We start from the raw sequence: 20,793 nt of genomic DNA, 5'->3' as shown, positions 1-20,793 counted from the left end.
AATTTGACTGTCACCCGGTGCGCAGTTTGTGGAAAATTATTTTTCAAAAATATTATATTTAATTTAAAAATGTATGTTGCTTTGTTTCATTAATTATAAGTATATCTGGATCGAATTCACAAGTTGAAAGGACATTTAGCACTATCACAAATATTTTATCAGATAAAAGACTCTCTTTGAGTCACGAAGCACTTGCTGATTGTGTTGTAATTCTTGGAAACCATAGTCTTTGGTCGGTTGAAGATTATAACGAAATTATTGAGAGTTCTCTTGCAAAATATATGCAAAAGCGTAGAAAATGTCTAACTACTACATCTGATCAAGAAGTTCAGAAAAGTTTAGTAGACTTTGATCAAATAATTGAAACAAGCGATACAGATGACATAGATAGTGATATTGATAGCAAAGATGATACTTTAACAGACACTCTTCGTGAAATAATTAACTGATAGAAAATATATTGTATTATATTGTATATAAATGTATATAAATATAAATGTATATATATATATATATATATATATATATATATATATATATATATATATATATATTAAGTTTATATATTAAGTTATTATCATTAAGTTTATATAGATAATAAAATTAAAGTTTATGCTTGAGTAGAACTTAACTGTCAGTTTTATTTTAAAATATTAATGAATATTGTTCAATATTTTAATTTTATTTTTTCTTGAAAAAATAAAGAGCTCATTTTTATCGCAATATTTTTTGCCATTCTGTCCTATACTATTTTTTTTTCTTTTACTAAAAATTGTAGACAAATTCTAAAAAAATTTATCTTCATCAAAAATTTGCAGAATTCATACGTTTTGAACATACAAAACTTGCTGTTAACAAATACAAATCACTGGTAAAGTAAATAAAATATTAATTTTTTAATTTTTTACTCCTTAACTTTTTAAAAATAAGAAATTGTTGTTTACTAGGAAAGCAGAAATTAAAAACTAAGATAATAATAATAAAAAAGTCATATTTTAAATAATAAATTAATTTTTTAATGCATATATTAATGTTGAGAAAAAAATGTTTGTTAAACATTAAAAAAAATTGAATATTTCATTTATTTATTTAATAATAATTTAAAAAATTTAAAGAAAATAAACATTCCAATATAACATTTCTTTATTGTTTTTTGTTAATTAAGTTATTTTTTTTATGGTCGCGTTTTGCGGAAATTTATTATATTGTGGTAGTTTTGATGTCTTTAAAAAATAAAAAGATAAAGACAACTTTATGACGTCAAACTCATATTAAGCTAATGCATTAAGCATTTGTTATTTAAAACAAGGCCTGTAGTTATCAAATGGTAAAGTGGTCCTACACCAGGCCTTATTATGCTAGCAAATATGAAGACACAGAAACTGTAGACAAAGCAGCAATTGTGTCTATAGAAGTTACAGTCACAATTACATCTGTAAAACAATGACCAATGAAGCGTTCACTGCTGCTTGCAAAAGGGAAATCCATAGGGTTACAACTCTATTTCAAAAAATTGTCACTCTTCCCAATTTCTTACTAGATGTCATTCTAATTGTTTATATAAAATTTGTATAATTAAAGAATATTACTAGTAACATTTTTTAATCGATACTAATTTATTCGACTGATAATAATACGCATTTTAAATGCATTTTAAAATTTTCATGTAAGAAGCTGTGTAAAATAACAATAAAATAAAATTAAAAGATTGTTTTATATTAAAACTTTTTTTTAAGAATAATGATTTTTACTGATGCAAAGGTGTAATTATATTGTTAATTTTAAAATTTATTTAGACAAAAGTGGTGCGACATGTGATGAAAACAGAGATTTTACTTCTAATTTACACAAACAGTATTCTGATCCAATGCCGCTAACTTTTGAGAGAATGCAGCTAGAGGCAAAACAACTTGGCTTTAAATATGGATATAGAGGTCAATTAAATCCCCGCCAAAAACTCATTTCGTATATGTATCAATCTGATAATGCAAATCGATGTCCATTTAAAACTACTTGGTACAAAATTTTGTAATTAATTGTAAAAGGTTCTATTAAACAAAGGTTTTATTTCTTTAATTTTGTTAATGTTTTCATTTCTTTTATCTCTTAGATGCTTGCTCTGCTTGTTTTTTATTATTTTCTGTTAGCAGCCAACACTTTGTTACCTTATTTTTTATTTTTTTTATTTTCTATCAGCAGCCATGGTGCAGTGTGCAGTGGTTCGAGTTCTGGCTTCAGAACTGGAGGTCTGTGGTTCGAAGCTGGCTCGGGCCATATGCATCACTGGTAAAGAAGGTGTGAGCTTCATAGTTAAATGTCATTCTGCGGTGCTCTGTGATATGACCATAAGGACTTCTTGGAGCGCCTAAATAACTATAGAAAAATTTCTTTACCTGAACCTGAAAAATGTTTATATTATTTGTGTTTATTATATTTTAAGTGGTTGTTACATTGTTTTTTATTATATTATTATTTCATTGATTATCAATTATGTTTTATATATAAGTTTTATTTATTATTGTTCTAATATTTTACTAATTTTAAAAGTTATATAAATATTATCATAATCTTAGGTAATGGAACTTAAAATTAAAAGACAAACTTTTTTTGTTGTTATTTTGTTTTTTAAATTTTATATTTATAATTAAAAACATATTCTAATTTAATCTTGTATAATAAAATTTAAAATGAAGGATACAATTTTATCATGTGTTCTATATTTTCATGATTAAATAAAAATTCAAAGAATATTTTGCAGTTTGTTGCTATCCATTTTTCATTGTTATGTGTTTCTTATATATTTATTATTTCATATATTCTTTATTCTGAGTGAATGGGTTATTTAATAGTTTTTATACAATTTTTGAATAATTTATGAATTTTATTTATAATAAAAATTTTTGATTTAAATATTGTATCTTTTAGCATGCTATTTGGAAAAAGTGGTGTTGGAAAGTCCTCGTTTATTAATCATTTGATTGGGCATGATTTATTGAAAACCAATCCTTTAAAATCAGAAACGAGGTTTTTATTTTTTTGTTTTTAAAATTTTATAGCAGATCTATGAGTGTAAACTTAATTTTAAATGTATAAATAAAAGTATGTATGTATGTAATAAATGTATAAATTTATCAACTTTTTTTTAATAAATATAAAATTAAATTTGATAAATATAATTTTATATTTATTAAAAAAAAGTTGATAAATTTAATTTTATTTGTATAAATAAAATAAAAATAAATATAATTTTCAGTGTATGAATAAAAGTTTAATATTTGATTTATGAAGATTTATTTTTTAATGTTTTTTTTTGTTGTTGTTTTTTAATGCGAGTTTTAGTTTTTAAAAATATGACAAATTTTATGATTAGTAAATAATAAGAATAAATTATAATAATTTTTTTAGTTGCAAAAAATAAAAATTTTTGTTAAGAAAGTTCTTTATAAAGTTATTTAAATGAATAATGGTTAATAATATTGGGTATTATATTATTTATATGTTATAATTATTATGCCCAGAATGTCTCTATCTACCTTATAACACAAATCTGTGGATCTCTTTCTGAGAAGATTTTTTTAACCAAAGCACCATACAAAAAAGGAATCTTTTAATGCATAAAAATAACATCCAAATCATTTCAATAATAACAATAATATTTACATTATAAAATGACAATAAAAAAGGAAACTTTTTTAAATTTCTTTTCTTTCCTTTACTGTCTTTTAATTGAAAAGAAGCCATTTTCAATATTATAAAATATGCTATGTAAGATTATGTTCTATAAAAAAATTCAATAACTTATTTATTCTATGTTGATACTTTAAACTTTTTTTAACTAAAAACTTGCAGAACATTCAGCAAGAAAGTCAAATGTTAAAAAGAAATGACACAGAGAATACAACCATTTTTAACTTTAATTAGGTAATATACATGTATAATGTTATACTGAAAGTTTTTAGAAAATAGTTCAAATAGCTTGTTTAGTTAATTGTTAATTATAGTGTAGTGGTTTCATAATTTTTTTTATGTAGAAAAATCTGAAATTAGAGCTAGAACAATAAAACTGTGAAATCTTGTTTACTAAAGAACTCAACTTGTTCGTCAAGGTTCGTGTATCGGAGTTATAGAGTTGAGAGAGGGTTATAACCACAATTAAGTAGCCTCCTTATCTGTAGTGGCCTTTTGGGCCTTGGGGAGGTGAGATTAAAAAAAAAAAAAAAAAAAACTCAATCTTATAAATAGATTGAAGTATCATTTTTATTTTTTGTATAAAGTAATTATAATGACTAAATTAACAACAAGAACAAGAGATGAGCAAGATTGCCCTTGTAAAAAATCAAATAATTGTAATGGATAAAATTGAATAAAGTAAATTTCCATTTTTTGAACCCCAAGAGACCAATGAAAACGGTTCCACTAAATGGATGTTTAACTTAAGCAAAGTAAAACAATTGTTGCATGTGATGCAGTACAATCTCCCACACATGCTGCTTTGAAGGATTTGTTTTATTTTATATTGGCAAAGGCTAGGAGATATCAACTTTCACTTTACTTTTCATTGTACTTTTTTTTTGGTCAATTAAAGGCTAGAGATAGTATCTCAATAAAAATACTCATATTGGGCAATTGTATGTGAATCACACTATTGTCTTGTAAAAGGGGAAAGACTTATGGGGTTTGCTGAAATTTTTAGTTATCCAGTCTTGCTTTATCGGTCTAGGATCTATCTTATAGTGCAGGATTACATTGTTTCCTGCCTATGATAAAGGAGGCTGGATCTTGACTCTACTAATGCGTATTTGCTTGATCTGCCTCAGTAGTGACAATAAAAACTCTTTCTGTTGTATAGTACTGCTTTAAAATTCACTTTAATTGTTTTGAGGCCTACTGGTAATAAGTTATCCCAAACTCTTTGGCAGCTCTTATAGAGGGTAATTCTATCAACAGCATTAAAGTATCAAAGTATTAGCAGGATCATGTTGGTGACATAAATGATGTTGTAGTTAGTGCTTTTGATTTGCATTGTCGAGATCTCAGACAGAGCTGTTTGTTACAACTTTTTATTGATTGACAGGAATAAGCTTGCGGTAGTGGTGTAGTGGTAAGAGTGCTCACTTTGTAAGCGAGAGGTTCGGAGTTCGACTCCCACCACGTCCCTGGAAGTACCGCGATCAACTTAGTTTCTCTGCGCAGCGGCCTTGCTCGGCAAGGTTCGTGTTTCGGAGTTAAAGAGTTGAGAGAGGGTTTCACCACGAATAACAACTAAAACACAAAAAAATGAGTAGCCTCCTCGACTGTAGTGGCCCACCTCGGGCCTTGGGGAGGTGAATAATCTAAAAAAAAAAAAAAAAAAAAGCTAACAGCATAGCTTACTATCAAAGTTGCCTAGTACTATCTTTATTTAAGTCAACTTCTGGTTTTAAATCATGACTATGATACCAAATATTTCACTATATTTGCTTGCTCTTTGAGAGATTAATTTACATTTTTTTCTTTTGTTTCATTTTTGGATCTCAGTTTTAATGGTCATTGTTTTTTATGTGATTTTTCGTTTTTTCTCTAATTACTTTTTCTTTATCAATCTGCCATTTTATGTCTTTGTTTTTATCTTACCTAGATAACTTTATGACTCATTCCCAAGACTCTTTTAATCACTTATCTTTAGCTTCTTAGCTGTGTCTCGTCTCTGAATATAGCATGTTCTTCTTACAATTACTTCAAGGCTGAGTTACTGAAAGTATTTTGTGATTTTGCTTTTTGATGGTTTTTGGGCTTATGTTTTTTTGTCTCTGATAACTGTGCTTCCTATACAATCTCATGGATTTAGGAAGGCATAGAAGCTTTTATTCTTAATGGTTTTATTTCATTAATTCAATTTTAAGTCAAGTTCCATTCTAGAAAATTAATTATAACTAGAAATAGCAAGCTGCTCAAGCTGACTAGAAATATAAAGTCAGCTTTGGCAGCTTGCTATTTCTAATTATAATTAATTTTTTCTTTTTTTCACCAAAACAACTTTTTAGACTAAACATCCTCTAATTGTTTAAAGAAGTATAGTTGCAAAATGTTATTGTCTAATGCTAAGATCCATTATTCTTAGATTCATCAGATTCTCAGATTACTAAATTTCATCTTTAAGTTAGGTTTTAGGTTATCTTAAAAGACTTTAACTTGGAAGTTAGGTTTTAGACTTTTGGAAAATATTTAGTAATGTCATTAACAAAGCTAAGTCTAACACTATATCTCTAATACATAGATCTGATCTTATTAACTCTCTTAAGGATAAGGCAAAATTATTTGCAAAGAAAATTTTGTCATTATTATCTCATAAAACTAATTACCTCAAATTTCCTGACATTCAACATACACAGGCTATTCCATTGTTAAACATCAAAATGACTCTTATTACAAATAACAATAACTTATTTTTATTTTTTTATTTTGTTGATATTATTGTTATATTTGGTATGAAAGTTTGTTTTTTTTTAATTCAATTGAGTCATTCCATATTATATCAAATAATAGATCCATGGGTGCCATTTCAGACTTTTTAAAAATTTTTACCACCCATATAAAAAAACACAATCTTAAAAACTTTAACAATAAAGGTTAATACCTTGTGATCTTTACTTGTATGCTCCATATGTATAAACCGCTTTTTTTTGCCATATGCTTCTTCTTATAACTCTTGTAGCTTCTGCTCCTACTCTCAACCCAAACATATCTTTTACATGATAAGTTGTTCAGATCTTTTTACCACGATCTATGGCCATCTTTCTATTTATCATTTATCTCTATGCATCCCAAATATCTGCCAAAAATTGTTGAAAAAAGATTGTTTTATTTTTTTTAGAGATAAAATGGTTTGTCTGGAAGCCTAATATATTTTATTACTAATTTGTCTGGATGCTTAATATTTTTTATTACTAATAATTTCAAAACTTAATACAAAAATTAAGGTTTTTAGATTTCAAGATTCAGTTTTGAAAGTTTGTTTGCAATCATTAGATAATTTTATTTGTAAATATAGATGTTTCTAGATAAATTTTTAATAAAATATTTTCTGCATTAATTTTTAAAGCAATCGAATAACGTTAAAAGTATTTTGACAGTATTTTGATTAAATAAATTAACCAAAAAAACAATTTATTCACATAGCGTTTCTTTGTCAAGCTTTTTAACCCGCCCTAAGTCTATAAAAAGCCTAATGTTGAAGTTTGGGTCAAGGCCCAATTTTATTACTAATTTATGATAATAAATTTTTTAAGGTTGAAGTGCAAGAAAAAAAACTAGACGAAAAAAGTTTTTAGAGCATGCTGTGACAGATACAGTTAAAAAATAAAATTTTGCTCAACGATGAGTCAAGCGAGAATGAGTTTTAGTTGATGGATGAAGAGATGAACAACAGCTCCTTTGAGCAGCAATCATAGTTGCATTTGTAATAAAGAGATGCAGCTTTACAACGATGGGAAGAGGTTAGAAGATAGTGCAGATCCGACCATGTTTACAATGCTTTTTTTGACTTTGTCTTGAAGAGAAAGAGCATCATTAGAAGAACCAGCTTAAATAGGACTACAGTATTCCTTTCAGGGATGAATAAGAGATTGTAGAGGTAGAAATTGGAATCAGGAGAGAGAAAATGGCAAGTAGGATAAAGAGAGGCAACCTTAGCAGATGATAATTTAGCAATTGATTGTATATATGGTTTCCATTAAAGGTCAGAGGTAAACGATAATCCAAGAAGACTTAAAGAACAGGACTCAGTGAGAGGGTTGCCATTCATTAATAGAGGAATTTTGACAGGACTGGGATAGTTGTTTGCAGTAAATAACTGATTTTTGTTGGAGTTGAAATTTACAAGATACTGCGAGCCCCAATCTGTTACAAAAGTGAGATCAGATTTAAGATCTGCTGCCTGTTCTTAGCGATCCAAAAGAAAAGACTTTTTGTCAAGACAGGAGTCGTCATCAGTAAAAAGAGCTACTCTAGATATAAGGTTGTTGTGAAAATCATTAATGTAGATAAGAAACAAAGAGCCAAGAATAAAACCTTGAGGTACCCCAGAAGTTACTGAAAATGAATAAGAATGTTGGCCTACGAGGATGTCTTTAATAAAGTGGTTAGAAATGATTTGATAATTTTAAAAAACTTTCCCAGTTACACCATATGAAACAAGCTTATGGAGACCAGCCAAACTTTGTTGAAAGCCTTAGATATGTCAAGAGCAATAACCCTAGCCTCTTCACCTCCATCTAATGTACAATAAAATCTTTCAGTCACCAGTTAGCAAGTCAGCCATAGAGCGAGAGGATTGAAAACTGCATTGATTGTCTGGCAGTAAGTTGTTCGGTTCATGATTAGATGTGAGAAATTTGTTGATAAAGACTCAAAGACCTTGCTAATATCAGAAAGAAGACTTATCAAATTATAATTGGAGGGGTCAAAATGTTCTCCAGAGTTTTTAAAGATTGGAACAACAGATGCCATTTTCCAGCAGGTAGGAAAGCAAGATTTACTCAAGCACTTGTTAAATACTTTAGAGAGAATCGAAGAGAGTTCTGGAGGACAGTTTTGTAAGATGATGACAGGAATGTTCTCTGGACCACAAGCCATAGAAGAGTTTAATTGAGATATGACTTTAGCAACAGGAGCTGGAGTGATTTAAATGTCTAATGATGGTTTCACATGTTTCATCGGAATAGAAGGAATAAATTGGCAATAAGAGTCGAATTTGAAGAAAAGTTCTTTGCAAATAGTTCAGTCTTTTCCTTGGGAGATGTAATATGATCAGTCCCATGTATGAGAGATGAAATGTTAGACCTATCTTTGTTAATGGCGCTGTTGAAGATTTTCCAAAAGTCTCTAGAGCCTAACATTGGAAATAAGATGTGAGATGTAAACCTAGTGAACCTAGAATAATGGAGCTTAGCATCAGACAAGTCTTTTTTATATCTATTTCTTGCAATAATAAATAGCTGTTTGTTCTCAAGAAAGTTGTTCTTTTGAAATAGCTAAAAAAAAAAATGATTACGATTAGATATAGTAGCTGCACAAGAGGGTGAAAACCATGGAGTAGAATGTGGCTGGACTTGGAACCAGCAAGAAAGAATAAAAGCTTCCATTCCTGCCTGAATCCAGGAGATTATGTAAAAGGCACATTTATCAGCTGAGAGAGAAAAGACATCTGTCCAAAAATCAATTCGAAGAAAATCACAAATAGAATCCCAGTCAGCTTTAGGGTAGTTGTAAGTAGTGTGATGGTAGGGTGAGTTTGAAAAAGAAGTACTAGATAAAAGACTTATAGAGATTGTTGCATGGTCAGAACAACCTAAGAGAGATAAAGGATAAACTAAACATAAGCTAGGATCAGCAACAAGACATTAATCTTCGAAAGGTAAATGGTTAGGGCTGCTAGAAAACAAGCCACAAAGTTAATTATACTAGTAAAAGGTTGAGAAATGCAGAAGGTATAGACTTTAGTGCCAGCAGGGTCAGTGGCATCAGAGCCATTCAGTGTGATGAGCATGAAAGTCATCAATAACAACAATATTGGCAGAGGGGTAATATAAAAAAAGGGCATGGTCAAGTTGATCAGAAATTACATTTAGAAGAGTGCAGTCTTGGGAAGAAAGAGAGAGATAAAGAACAAAGAGTAAGGTGATAAAGTAAAGAGGTGCTAGGCGGAAGCACATAAAAGAATGGTCCAAGGATTCCAACTTAATTTCACGACAAATAGGTGAATTAATGCATGTGTATACTCCCAAGCCAAGCATGTAATTGTTGGAGCATTTGCAAATTAAAGGATAGTGCCCATCAACACTGAGATCTGAAGAAGGAATAGTATAATTTAAATTGGTCTCACTAAGAGTTAGCAAGTCTGGTAAATTTTGCAAGAGGTGAGATTCAACTGATGGAAGGTTGCTTTGCAGACCACAAATATTTGTAAATGATATGTTAAAATAGTTAGGTAGTGGGGATGGATTTTTATGTTTAATATATTCGGTTACTTTTGGCATGATTTAAGTTTAAACAGAACTTTACTCATTCATTGATAGAGCACGGCCTCCTAAGCAATGAGCTATGCAATTGTCCCAGTGCTGTTAATTAACCCCAAGTTGTAACATTAACAGGGACCATGCGCAACATGGCACTGTTAATACTCTGATATTTTGCAGCTATTGATGGAATCAGCCTCTCTGAGAGTTACAACAGAGCAAATAGAAAATGAGCAATCAACTTGAACTATTTTTTATCAGCACAAAATTTTCATCACAAAATAAAAAATATGGTTGTCAAATAATTGCAAATCTCAGACACTTGAAAGTTTGTTTTGTGTATTTATATTAACTATTTAGATATTTTTTTTGGCTATTTTACTTTACCTTTATATATTAATTACACAGAGCAAGTTTGAATGTTTATTTTTTTACAAAATTAATTTTAGCCTAATTTGAAATTATGTGGATCACTGTTCCATATTGCTCATCATGGTTAGCACAGATCCTGATAGTACCAACCTAGCTGATGGTACCAACCTAGACCCAAGAATGCCACTTATATGGGGTGATAGTGTACACATCAAGGTATCCTGTGATGCAAATTTTGAAATCTTTCAATTTTGTTCGCAGAAAATAATTTCATTGAATGTTCAAATTAAGTGAAATTTTGACTTTATAGTGCAATAATAAAAACGCCTGTAGAATTAGAACAACTACATATAATTTGATAAAAATAATTCAAATGTAGCATATAGCAGCACCAAACTCTGGATAAAATTTCAGCCTGTTAACTGGTTAAGGATTAATGGCATTTTATATTTTGTTAGTTTTTTGCTTTTTATACCTCTAAACATTACCGATTACTGTGATATTCGATCACTATTTTCAAATTAATGTTTACATGAGTGTTCTACTATGTAATACCAACGATTCATGTTATAATTGTTTTATTGCTACACCTACCATTTTCATTTTATAGACAAAAATATTGATTTGCTAGTTTGACTTGGCTTATGCATTGCTTGTAAATATCAGTATTTTCTGAGGTATAAACTACTGCCAAAATTCATAAAAATGCTAAAAAAAGTTAGAAGAGCTTTAATAAAGATACCTATATAAAAAAGTGTATAAAAATTTAGATAAGATAACTGAAATAATTGACAAATAAAAAGTTTATAGGGCCAGTCAGAGAAACATTTTATGAAAGGGAGAATATTCCTTTGAAGAACAGTAAAAATCTTTTGTAGGAATGTGTCATCAAATAAAATCTCATCAAAATTGTCAGTAAGTATGACAAGTTACATTAATTTAGATTTTAATGGAAATAGTTATTAGAAATTTCCTTTAAAGGAATCCCAAATATTTTATTCATATTTTTAATGCGAATGTCGCAAAATTTAAAAAATAAAATAAGTATATAGTAATTTATGATGAAAAATAAAACTTTTATACAATAAATAACTAAACCAATTCTTTAGTAATCTATAATGAAAAAAAAATTCTATAATTTGAAGAAAAAAATAATTTTTAGATTTCTACATTTTATTGTCTTGTAGATTAAAATTCTACAAGACAATATATACTCTTTGGAATTAAACTCGTTTGAATAAATTATAAAGTCTGTAGATTGTGGCGTATATTTGCGACAACATACCTGTTGTAGTAGACAACACACCTAAGTAGTAGACAATATACCTGTTTTAGTAGACAACATACCTGTAGATTGCATCGTATATTGCGACAGCATACCTGTTGTAGTCTTGCAGAAGTGTTCTCTGGAGCTGTCGTCCATACTTTCAAAACTGTTTAACAAGTGCTTATTAGAGTCTTTTTTTCCAGTATGCTGGAAAGCGGCATCTGTTATCCCTATTTTCAAAAATTCTGGGGAGCGATTTAACTTGTCTAACTACCGTCCCATTTGTCTTCTTCCTATCATAAGCAAGGTTTTTGAATCTTTAATTAACAAACACTTGATCTCTTATCTTGAATCTAATAACTTACTTTCTGATCATCGAATGGATTTTGATCTTCTCGTACTACAGCTGATTTGCTAACAGTAAAAACCGATAGGTTTTATCGTGCATTAGATAAAGGTGGAGAGGTTAAGGCCATCGCTCTTGACATTTCAAAAGCTTTTGATAAAGTTTGGGCTGGTCTTCTCCATATCTCCAGCATTGTTTGCTGATGATACTACCATTTATTCTTGTCGTGATAAGAAACCAACACCCTCTGATTGCTTGGAGGGGGCATTTGAGCTTGAAAAGGATCTCACTTCTGCTACAGCATGGGGTTCACAGTGACTGGTGAACTTTAATACAGATAAAACTCAATTTTTTTCAGCCAATCGTTATTGCAATAATTTAGATCTTCCTATATTTATGAACGGTAATGTACTCAACGAGTCATCTACCCTTCATCTTCTAGGATTAACTCTTACTTCCAATCTTTCTTGGAAACCACATATCAAATCTATTGCAAAATTAACATATGCTAAGGTTGCATCTCTTTATCGAGCTCGACACTTTCTTACTCTGCATTCTTTTCTCAATCTCTATAAATCTCAAATCCGGTCTTGTATGGAATACTGTTGCCATATCTGGTGCAGATCTTCTAATGATACCTTTTCTCTTTTAGACAAGGTGCAAAAACGCATTGTAAACATAGTTGGACCTGCTCTTGCAGCCAACCTCCAAACACTATCACATCGTCATAATGTTGTTTCTCTTTTCTACAAATATTATAATGGGCTCTGCTCTAAAGAGCTAGCATCTCTTGTGCCATCTACTAAAAGTCATTTTTGTGTTACTCCTCATTCAATTAAGTCTTATCATTTTGCTGTGAGTGTTACTAAGTGCTCCAAAAACTCTTATTTGTCCAGTTTTTTTTTCCTTGAACACCAGTTCTTTGGAATTTGCTTCCTTTATCTTGCTTTCCTGATTTATATAATTTTCAATCTTTTAAGTCGTCTGTCAATAGTTATCTTGCTCTACAATCTCCATTTCTTCACTTCCAGTAACTTCCAACTCTAATAGTGGTTGCTTGCAGCCTTGTTGGAAGTGAAGATGAAAAAAAAAAAATTTTTTAAAGACTTTAAAACACACGCTAACATAGAGACGGGGAACTTTGAGTAAAACTGCAAAATTAGTTTTTCTTGCCATATGTTTATTATTTTGTTTTGCTCAAAAAAATTCAGCCCAAACATTGTTCCAAACACAACTTGTCTTAACACCTTGGCATTCCTTTAAAGGAAAAATATATTTCCTTATATTTTAAGTAATTATTATTTATTATTAAGAACTTGTAATTTGTAATTTAAGTAGTTATTTCCTTGATCGTAATTGTTTGTAATAAGACTTGCAGGTATTTTAATGGATTGGTATCCAATTTAAATCAGGTTAAATTATGTAAAAGGGATAGTTTGATTCAGTAAAGTTGAATTGAGTGAATTGCCACAATGTCAAATCAAGCAAAGGTTAACAATGAAAATCACAAATTTGTATGCTTATCCTGTCAAAAAAAATGTTCACGACATCATACCAAAAATATTTAAGACATCTTTTCAAGCAGATTGAATATGCCAATTATACAAGACAAAGATCAATATCAGTGTATAATAATATAGTGTAGAGCAGTTTTGTGCAGAAAGCAAGATGGAAAAGAAGTTATATTCCCTCCTTTGTTTAATTTCAATTCAATTTTAGTTTGGCAATGTCATTCAAAAGCCAATCATCAGTGAGCTTGACAATGCTTTAATTTTGGAAATAATCCCATGGAGGGAATTGTATCTCTTTACAGGAGTTGTCAATCATCTTTTCAAGATACTTAAAACTGCTTGGATCGAAGCTGTTAAGTGACCAGGTCTCCTCCACATTTAACTGAGCCTGTATAATGGGGGTCAGTTCAAGGAAAATGAATTTTTAAAAAAGTGGATGTGCAATGCAGGGGTTTGACTTGTGTCTGTTTTTATGACAAGGCAGTTCATTCTATCATCTCTTAATGAGGGTGCAGCTCTAAAACTCAGTTTTTTGGTTCTGAGGCCAGCTGATAGTCAGGTTTCCTGAACTCTCTAGTAGCTCTCAGAGAGGCTGATTCCATCAACAGCTGAAAAATTTAAGAGTACTAACAGTGCCATGTTGCGCATGGATGGTGTCCCAGTTTGTACTTTGGGTGTGCATTGTTGCGGCCACATTTGGAGCCCTTTGTTACAGCTTGTGGTTTATTAATATTAATGAGGCAAATGCTTGAGCTATTAAATAGTGTACTGAGTACTATTTGTGCTTTGAGTCAATTTCTCTAACAAATTTAAAAATGACTGAAGTACAAAAAACTATAAAACACAAAAAACCATTGTCATCACCAAGTTCTTTAAACCTATCATTCACTAATATTCATGGTCTTTAAAGTAACTTTTCTTCTGTTGAGTCTTATCTCTTGCAAAGTTCACCAGACCTACTTGCTATTCGTGAGACTTGAGTTCGGCTGTCTCATCTTGTGATCTTAGTGTTGATGGTTATCTTCCTTTAATTCGAAAAGACTACAATAGTCACATGCTTTACCTGGGCATTTATATTTGTAAGAATTCACCCATTTGTCGGGAAACTAGGTTTGAATCCACCGACTATTCTTTTATGTGCTTTCGTTTAGCACCACTTCACTCTATTGTCTTTCTCTTTGTTTTATATCGCTCTCCCTTATCTCAAAATTGCACTCTTTTCGATGTTATTTCTGATCAAATTGACCAAGCCCTCTCTATTTATCTATCAGCCAATATCCTTGTTGTTGGTAACTTTAATGCTTATCACACTGACTGGCTTGGCTCTAGTGTCAGTGGCTCCACAGGCGTTAAGGCCCACAACTTTTGCCTTTTTTAATCTCTAACTAAAATAGTCAACTTTCCAACTCGTTTTCCAGTCAACCAAAATCATTTACCTTCTTTACTCAACTTATGTCTTGTTTCTGATCCTTTTTATCACAGTTTGATCTCTCTAAAACTATTATCTCATTCAGCAATTTTCTTTGCGACAACCCTTGGGTAGAAATCTTTTGTCTTCCTGCTGAAAAATGCTTATACATAACTTCTTGGATTCAGGCTGGTATGGAATCTTTTATTCCCCTCAACGATTCCAAGTCACGCCTCACTCTTCTCCATGGTTTATCTCACATTGTGCTGCTCCGATTTCCAATCAAAACCATTACTTCCGTATCCATCAGCAAAACAATTCTCCAAAAAAAAATTCTAATAAAATTATTTTCCAGGGACAAAATTAAAAGATTTCAAAATTTGCATCACAGGGTACTTTGATGTATACGCTATCGCCCCGTATAATTGGCGTTCTTGGGTCAGCTATGTTGGCATTATCAGGATCCGTGCTTACCTTGTCACTAGGACACTCTGTGTTTTTGAATTGATTAGGAGGAATCAGACATCTGCATAGTATATTTTTTAGAGTGTTATGTAGGGTGTTATGCAGGATGTAATTTTTAGGGTGTTAAGCAGTATCTATGAATAAGTCATGTCCTCAATTAATTTAAAACAAATAATTGATCTAAGTATTTGTGGGCTTATTAGTAACTTTTCATCCAATGAATCTCACCTCCTGGAAAACTTACCTCACCTATTTGTTCTTAGTAAAACTAATTTAAATTCGACTGTTACAATTTTAATTTAAATTCTGTTAGAATTTTCATAGTGTTGATAACTAATATCCTTTGGTTCACAAAGACTTAATCACATTCGTCAGCACTTCACTTAATCACCTTCTTTTTGTACTTAACCAATCTTCTTCACCCAAAGATAAAAAACAAATAGTTTTCTATTATTTCTGATCAAATTAAAATACAGATTTATTCTGACCAAGTCATTTTATTTTTATCCATCAGCTTATATTGTTGTTATTGTTGATCAAAACCATAGCTTTGTTATGACTTTTTTCAGATCTAGTAGTATAGTTTTGTTTACAATCATCTGCTTTCAATTTTATCCAAATGTATTTGGCGGGGTTTAAATCTAGCGAATTGCCCCTCATATAGCGCAAGTATATTATCATTGTATATATCAACTTGCACTTTATCACATCACCACATTTCAACAGTCCAGTCCTTCTGTTCTTTGCAAAAATTAGACAATATAAATATTTTTTTGAGAAAGCTGTGGCTTTAATGCTGCGTTTTTTGATAGAAAAGTTAATGCCCTTGGCAAAGAGTCTTTGAGCTGGGCTTGATTAATTTTAAATATATGATTTAATTATGCTAATAATATTTTTTTTCGAAAATTTTAAAATCTTTTTTTTTTTATAGAGATATTCAAGAGGTTGTTTTATCTATGAAAGAGCCTTCACTTGATGTTTCTAATTTACAACTGACATTTGTTGACACTCCAGGATATTTTGATAAGGATGGTGACAAGCAAGATAAAAGAAACTATAAAGCTTTAAAAGAGTATAGAGAAAAAAATTTTAAAGATTATTATCCCAATCTAATTTTTATTGTAATTCAAGGTTCTGATACTCGGATTTTAGATGGTTCATTAGAAAATTTTCTTAAAAAGCTCAAAAAGCTTGATATAGTATGTCCGTCGTATCCCAATGTTATTTGCCTTTTTACTCACGCATCATCTTTTTTAAATGACTTGAAAGAAATTATTGAAGAAAAAATCAAAACGGTAATTGATTTATGCTTTGATATGCTAGAAGTAAAGGTATCTGTAGCTTACATTGAAAATAAATATAAAGATTTAAAAAAGCAAGGAGAATGGACTGTACTATCAGATGGTACTCTTCAGCCTTTTAATGTGTTTGAGTGTGCAAAAATGTTAATGAAAGGTACTGACAACAAACCAGAGGGACAAAAGTATATTGATCCTCTTGGTTTTAAAACATTAGCAAGTTTTTTTAAAGCATCTTCAAATGAATATACACTTAAAACCAATGTGGTTTGTAATGATGATGAGATTAGTGACGATTCAATGGTAAGTGGAAATTTAATTTTATATAATATATACAAGTATTTTTTAATTCAGGATGGTAGAGGTTAGGTTTTTCTTTTGAATCACTCTATAACCTTCATTCCTCTCTCTTATGATTTTCATATTTCTTTTAACACTTTCACAACTCTTTCTTAACACATACGCTATTTTTAACACTTTCACACCTCTTTCTTAACTTTTACACATCACCTCATAACATTTTAGCAATACTTTCTTAATATTTTCACACCACTCATTTCTTTATGCTTTCACGCCACTCTATTAACATTCTCACAACATTCTCATACTATTTTCATACTCCGCTTTTAATTTTAAAACACAAAAAATTATAACAGATAAAAGTAAAAGAAGCTACCCAAATTTATTAATTTTTTTGCGGCAAAACATGATTTATTTGTGTTTTTTGTTTTTATTTTGGATAAATATTTTGCATTAGTTGGACAAATAAGCAAATTTTATAGTTTGTGACAAAAGTTTTTGTGAAATATCCTTAGTAGGCTCATGACACCATTCAGTAAGTCGATGAGCAACTAACAATTATTAAACAATTTTATTCTTTTTTTTATTCTTATTCACCAAATGGTCGTTTGGTGGTCATTGTTGTTCAATTAAAAAATGAAAATATTTTTATAAATAATTTCACTTTTTTAAAGAAATTTAAAAAGGATTATAGAAAACTAAATATAGCGAAAGGTTTTTTAATATTTTTTCTGTGCAAAAAAAAAGGTAAACTTTTCAAATTATTTAATGGTCACTTATGACTTTTTCAAATTATTTAATGGTTATTTTTGTGTAAATGTTTTTTTAGTTAAAATTATTTATAACTAATTATTGTAAAAAAAAATATTGAAAATAAATTTAAAAAACATATAAATTCAACTTGATTGTCTCGATTGTTATGCATCAGTTTTTTGAATTTACTTATGAAATTGTTTTTTAATATTTTTTTAGGCTTTTATTGTAAGAATTAAACTCTGTTTTTTTAACAATTAAACGATAAGAATTAGTTAAAATTTAATTATTTAAATTTAATTATTTTAAATAATTTTTTTTTACTTAACTAAAATATAATTACTTTTACAGTCACAATACTATTCTGGTGATGCAAAAATTTTGGGCGAAATATTTGTTGGAAAAGGTTATGATGTCTTTTATGACAAAATAAAAGAGACCAGTATCTTTGAATTAGAAGAATCAGGAAAAAATCAACAAGAAAATCACCAACAGTTTAATATTAACGAAGGTTTTGTGATCACTTGTGATCAAAGCAAGACTTCACATTTTTGGAAACCAGATTCAGAATTTTTTACAACACAACGACTGAATGCAATTGGATTAAGTGATAAAGTAGAAGCCGAGTTTCTTTTAAGCAAGAAAAATAATTTAAATGGTTTGTCTATTAAATCAATGTGGTCATATCTTCATGAAATTAGAACTCACAAATTGTGCATTCCTGATGCCAGTAAACTCAAATTATCCAATTCTTTTGTGGAAGCTGTTGTAACTAATGATTTTCCGTCCTCTTATGCAGCTAGCGATTCTAATGTTACAGAATTTTTTAGAAATTTTTTTGAGAAATGGGGGTATTACATTGTGATGTCAGCATATTTAGGAGGGAGTGTTGAATTAAAAAAAACTCATTCAAGCCAGATTGATGAAGAAGCGATTAAAGGTCAACTAAAATATGGCCTAAAGATACTGAAACACGGCTTTCAAAAAAGTCAAGACTGTGGTGATATTTTTGATTTTAATCTAACTTTAACAGATATAGAACTTAATTGGAGCGGTGGTGTGTGTGAGCCTCAAATTTCAAATTTAAAAAACATTCAAACAATTGATGCCTCAAGCGCATTTAAATCTTGGAAAGCTTCTTTAACTTTTAAACCTTCTGTTTTAAAAACGAAATTGAAACTTCAATCTATTGCAGATTTTGTTTCTCGCATAAACAAAAAAAAAGGTGAAACTTGTAAAACTGCCTTAGAGCATATGCTTGGAATTTCAAAAAGTAAACAGTCTTCTATTAAAAGAAATAAAAGTAATATTGCTGTAGCACCTGAGACCCGTGATGCTGCTTCAAATGATGCAGAGCTTGACACCAACAGTTGTTTCTCAGGAAATGGAAAAATAATTGTAATGAAAAGTTATCCTGAAACTAAGTTAATCAAGGAAATAAATGTTGGCGATAAAGTTTTATCATTTGAAACCAAAAGTAAGAAATTTATATACTCCACTGTGTACATGCTCGCACACAAAAATGATACCAAAAAAGCGAATTTTCTTAAAATAAGCTGCAAAAACGGAAGTTTTGTCACTCTTTCACCAAAACATCTTGTTTATACTGATCGTTATAAAGTAAAACATGCAGATCAAATAAAAATTGGTGACGAAATTTGGACAACAAGCATTGACGGTTCAGAGAAAATGAATCTATGCAAGGTTGATTCAATTAAAATAACAAAATCAGGTAAATGTTTTATTCTGTTTATATATACGTATATTTATATATATATATATATATATATATATATATATATATATATATATATATATATATATATATATATATATATATATATATATATATATAAATTGATTTCAATAAAAAAAGGCAGCGTATAGCTATTTATTTTGATATAATAGTATATTAACGATATTTCGCTGACCTATTGTGGCCAGCGTCATCGGGTAATGAAAAAAACGTAACAAAATAACATAAAACCATGTCGCGATTTAAGACTTTCTCCTGCGATTTAGAGCATTGTAATCGCTGTATCTCAATGGGCTATCAATACTATTGGCACACCAGCTCATAAATTTTCGCAACATCTTGTTGATATAATACAACCTACACTTAATAAAAACGAATGCAGGGTTCAAATATATCGCGATTGATGGATAAAATTTTAGCGATTAATGGACCAATCAATATCTTGGTTGACGGACCAATCAATATCGTGCTTGTTAGACCAACTAATATCGTCATTGGTGGATTAACCAATATCGTCATTGGTGGATCAACCATTATCGCGATTTTTCGAAACTTTTACAAAGCTTTTTTATTCTTTTTATAAAACAATAGTTTAAATTTTTAATACTTTTTAACTTGATTCAGTCAATTAATTTTTCTAAATTTTGTTTTTAGTTGGGTTTTACGCTCCTTTAATTATGAGCGGAAACATTATTGTAGATGGCGTTTTATGCAGTTGCTATGCTAACGTAAAGGACGTCTCTTTACTCGGTTTTGGTAGAATTTCTGGCCAATTTATTGCGCATTTTGGTACGGCTCCTTTAAGAATAGCATGTTTGGTTTTTCGAAAAAAATTTCAAACAAACGAAGAAATGCCGAAGTATATAGTAGCTCTTAACCAATTAGGAAAGAGAGCCAACTTAATCTCCGAACCGTAGTTGATGTAGTTTAAAGTTAAATTTTTAAGATAAGTATTTTTCTAAAATATTGTAAGTATGATAAATTATGTAATGAATTATTATAATAAATAATTTTATAATGTATAAAAATGACTAGGATTAAAATCAAATTTTATTAAAATTTATTTTTTAATTTTTATTATATTCAGATTTTTATACTAAAAAAATAAACACTATTTGAAATAGTCAGTTAATATTATTTTTCAAAGGCTTTGTAAAAATATTACGGTATTATTCCAACCCTAAGTATTCTTACAACCCTAAGTATGCATTTAATATATATATATATATATATATATATATATATATATATATATATATATATATATATATATATATATATATATATATATATATATATATATATATATATTTATTCACAAG

General features: G+C 29.5%; 1 protein-coding gene across 2 annotated transcripts in view; it reads left to right on the top strand.

The window, feature by feature from the left end:
• The window catches only part of LOC100206774 (uncharacterized), a 41,546-nt gene extending 21,016 nt beyond the window's left edge, over positions 1-20,530 (top strand). The window contains exons 3-7 of one of the 2 annotated variants that reach the window (XM_065793974.1): positions 1,797-2,016; positions 2,926-3,024; positions 16,296-16,965; positions 18,067-19,447; positions 19,738-20,530. In XM_065793974.1, coding sequence (XP_065650046.1) covers positions 1,797-2,016; positions 2,926-3,024; positions 16,296-16,965; positions 18,067-19,447; positions 19,738-19,796 — 2,429 coding nt within the window. In that variant the 3' untranslated portion in view covers positions 19,797-20,530. The remainder of the gene's footprint in view (positions 1-1,796; positions 2,017-2,925; positions 3,025-16,295; positions 16,966-18,066; positions 19,448-19,737) is intronic. The other variant, XM_065793973.1, reaches the window with a different exon arrangement.
• The last annotated feature ends 263 nt before the right edge of the window (positions 20,531-20,793 follow it).

Source organism: Hydra vulgaris, chromosome 03 (assembly GCF_038396675.1).
Source record: "Hydra vulgaris chromosome 03, alternate assembly HydraT2T_AEP".
Classification (NCBI taxonomy): Eukaryota; Metazoa; Cnidaria; class Hydrozoa; order Anthoathecata; family Hydridae; genus Hydra; species Hydra vulgaris.
Note: the sequence above shows the minus strand (reverse complement) of the source record. Positions and strands in the feature narration are given on the sequence as shown.